Raw genomic sequence first — 3,612 nt, 5'->3', positions numbered from 1 at the left:
CATGAGAATGTATGCAACCTTGTTAATAATCCAACAAACATAAAGTAATGGATGAAACAAAGATGAAAAAGATTACAGGGACTTCTCTGGTGGTGCAGTGGTTAAGACTCCACGCTCCCAATGCAGGGGGTCCAGGTTCAATCCCCGATCAGGGAACTAGATCCCACATGCATGCCGCAACTAAGAATTCGCATGCCACAACTAAGGAGCCCTGGAGCCGCAACTAAGGAGCCCACCTGCCGCAACTAAGACCCAGCACAACCAAATAAATACATACATACATAAATAAATATTAAAAAAAAATGACAGGCAGACCTCGTTGAAACTGCAGATCTGGTTCCAGACCATCCCAACACAGTGAATAACGCAAGCTGCATGGATTTTTTTGGTTTCCCAGTGTGTATAAACATTATGTTTATACTGTACTGTAGTGTATTAAGTGTGCAATAGCATTATGTCTAAAAAGACAATGTACATACCTTAATTCCAAAATGCTTTATTGCTAAAAAACACTAACCATCATCTGAGCCATTGGTGAGTCATAATCTTTGTGTTGGTGGAAGGTCCTGCCTCCATGTTGATGGCTGCTGACTGATCAGGGTGGTAGTTGCTGAAGGCTGGGATGGCTGCGGCAATTTCTTAAAAATAAGACAACAGTGGGGCTTCCCTGGTGGCGCAGTGGTTAAGGTTCCGCCTGCCAATGCAGGGGACATGGGCTCGAGCCCTGCTCCGGGACGATCCCACATGCCACGGAGCAACTAAGCCCGTGTGCCACAACTACTGAGCCTGCGCTCTAGAGCCCGCGTGCCTAGAGCCCGTGCTCCAGAACAAGAGAAGCCACCGCAGTGAGAAGCCAGCGCACCGCAATGAAGAGTAGCCCCCGCTCACAACTAGAGAAAAGCCCGCGCACAGCAACAGACCCAACGCAAACAAAAAAATTAATTAATTAATTTTAAAAAAGAAAAAGAAAGACAACAACGAAGTTTGCCACATCTACTGACTCTTCCTTTCACAAACGATTTCCCTGTAGCGCGCAGTGCTGTTTGATGGCATTTTACCCACAGAACTCCTTTCAAAATTGGAGTCAATCCTCTCAAACCCTGTTGCTGCTTCATCAACTATGTGTATGTAATATTCTAAATCCTTTGTTGTCATTTCAACAATCTTCACAGCATCTTCACCAGGAGTAGATTCCATCTTGAGAAACCACTTTCTTTGCTCATCCATAAGAAGCAATTCCTCATCCATTCAAGTTTTATCATGAGGTTGCAGCAATTCAGTCACATCTTCAGGCTCCACTTCTCATTCTAGTTCTCCTGCTATTTCCACCACACATGCCGTTACCTCCTCCACTGAAGTCTTGAACCCCTCAAAGTCATCCAGGAGGGCTGAAATCAACTTCTTCCAAACTCTCGTTAATGTCGATATTTTGACTTCTTCCCACTAATCACAAGTGTTCTTAATGGCAACCGAAATGGTGAATCCTTTCCAGAAGGTTTTCAATTTACTCTGCCCAGATCCACCAGAAGAATCACTATCTATGGCAGCTGTAACCTTACAAAAGGTATTTCTTAAATAATAAGACTTGAAAGTCAAAAATGATTCTTTGATCCACGGGCTACAGAACGGATGTTGTGTTAGCAGGCATGAAAACATCAATCTTGTTGTACATCTCCATCCACCTTGGGTGACCAGGTGCATTGTCAATGAGCAGTAATATTTTAAAAGGAATCTTTTTTCCTGGGCAGTGGGTCTCAACAGTAAACCATGTTGTAAACGGATGTGCTGTCATCCAGGCTTTGCTGTTCCATTTATAGAGAACAGTCAGGGTAGATTTAGCATAATTCTTTTTTTTTGTGGTACGCGGGCCTCTCACTGTTGTGGCCTCTCCCGTTGCGGAGCACAGGCTCCGGACGCGCAGGCTCAGCGGCCACGGCTCACGGGCCCAGCCGCTCCACGGCATGTGGGATCTTCCCGGACCGGGGCACGAACACGTGTCCCCTGCATCGGCAGGCGGACTCTCAACCACTGCGCCACCAGGGAAGCCCTGGCTGATTCATTTCGTTGTGCAGTGGAGGCTAACATAACACTGTAAAGCAACCATACTGCAATAAAAATTAATAATAAAAAAAATTACAATAGTAACATCAAAGATCACTGGTCACCATAACAAATACAATAGTGATTAAAAAGTTTGAAAAATGGCGAGAATTACCAGAATGTGACAGAGACATGAAGTGAGCCAATGCTACTGGAAAAACGGCACCAACAGACCTACTCGACACAGGGTGGCCACAAACCTTCAACTTGTAAAAAACTGCAAAGCACAATGAAGCCAAAACACACACAATGAAACGAGGTATGCCTGTACTGATATCCAGTATTGGCCAAGATGTAAGGAGACACAGCCTTATACTGCCGAGAGGGGCTCAAGTTGTTAAGGCATTTCGGAGGGTAAACGGGCAAGATCTGCCAGCCTTGGAAATGTCTCTGCCCAAGACGCGGCGTTTGCCACACCTGGGCTTTGCCCCACAGAAAATCCCACCGGTACCGAAAGAGGACTGATTATAAACAGACTGAGTGTAATAGCGGTGTCTGTGATTCTGGAAAAGTCAGACACAACCCAAATGTCCGTCCCTGGGAAGACCAGAGCCGACCCGCCCGACACAATACTACACAACTGGTCCATCTACTGACATGGAAAGATGGACGAGATGGACTCTTACAGAACAAAATAAAGCTGCAGAACAGCCCGTAGAACACAAACCAAGCTTTGGAAGTTAAATTACAATGTTCAAAGATTAGAGTCTATGGAACCGAGTAGGAGGACATATATCAGAACGTGCGCAAGTGGGGTTCCCCTGGCAAGTGCGGTTCCCGGAGACCCTGTACAGTTTGCATCTCATAATCGGCGAACTTTGTAAAACTGTGTCATGCTGTAATCAGAAATAAGAGGCAAGACAGATCCGTATTTTTCAGAATTAGCACAGGGAGCAAAAAAACCCCAACCCTTTCCCTGCTCTCCTATGGCCTGCAGGATGAAGTGAGAGCTCGTCAGCTCGGTTTTAGATTGGGTTTTTTCTTTTTCCTTCTTTTTTTTTTTAACAGAACTAAATAAAAGTTAGAAAGATACAAAAAACAAACAATGCAGGGGGAAGAAGAGCCGAAAAGAGAGCCCCCACTCCCTGCTACCTTCTCAGCCTTGGTCATCAGGCCTGTCACCATCTGCCGGCCAACCTCGCCGAAGAAATACTGGTGACTCTTGTCCTCCAGGAGGCCCTAAGGGGTGAGGAGGGAGGCGGTGAGCTGACAGGCTGGCGGCCCCCCCAAGCCGTGGACAGGGCAGCACCGTGGGCTGGGCAGGTGGCCATCCACGCAGAGGAGCCTGCTTGACTGCCCCCATCCCCCCAGCGCGCCCCGGACTGCACCCACCTCGAAGGCTTGCCGCACACAATGCAGCTTGGCCAGAAAGTCCTGGTCACTGTAGCAGCCCAGCAGTTCTGTCCTGAGGGGAAGCGCACAGTCACAGCACCTGGGCCCCAGCCAGCGACACCCCCGTGGGGTCAGGGTGGAGGCCTGGGTGGCCCTGCCTCCACCTGGTAGTGTGACCTC

General features: G+C 47.7%; 1 protein-coding gene across 3 annotated transcripts in view; it reads right to left on the bottom strand.

The window, feature by feature from the left end:
* MIGA2 (mitoguardin 2) overlaps positions 1-3,612 on the bottom strand; it is a 43,428-nt gene that overhangs the window by 25,604 nt on the left and 14,212 nt on the right. For all 3 annotated transcript variants that reach the window (XM_033858803.2, XM_033858801.2, XM_073806697.1), the window contains exons 10-11: positions 3,433-3,505; positions 3,193-3,279 (exon numbers count right to left, since the gene is read on the bottom strand). In XM_033858803.2, coding sequence (XP_033714694.1) covers positions 3,193-3,279; positions 3,433-3,505 — 160 coding nt within the window. The remainder of the gene's footprint in view (positions 1-3,192; positions 3,280-3,432; positions 3,506-3,612) is intronic.

The sequence above is a fragment of the Tursiops truncatus genome, chromosome 6 (assembly GCF_011762595.2).
Source record: "Tursiops truncatus isolate mTurTru1 chromosome 6, mTurTru1.mat.Y, whole genome shotgun sequence".
Taxonomy (NCBI): domain Eukaryota; kingdom Metazoa; phylum Chordata; class Mammalia; order Artiodactyla; family Delphinidae; genus Tursiops; species Tursiops truncatus.
The sequence above is the reverse complement of the archived record's forward strand: the minus strand, read 5'-3'. Positions and strand labels throughout refer to the sequence as shown.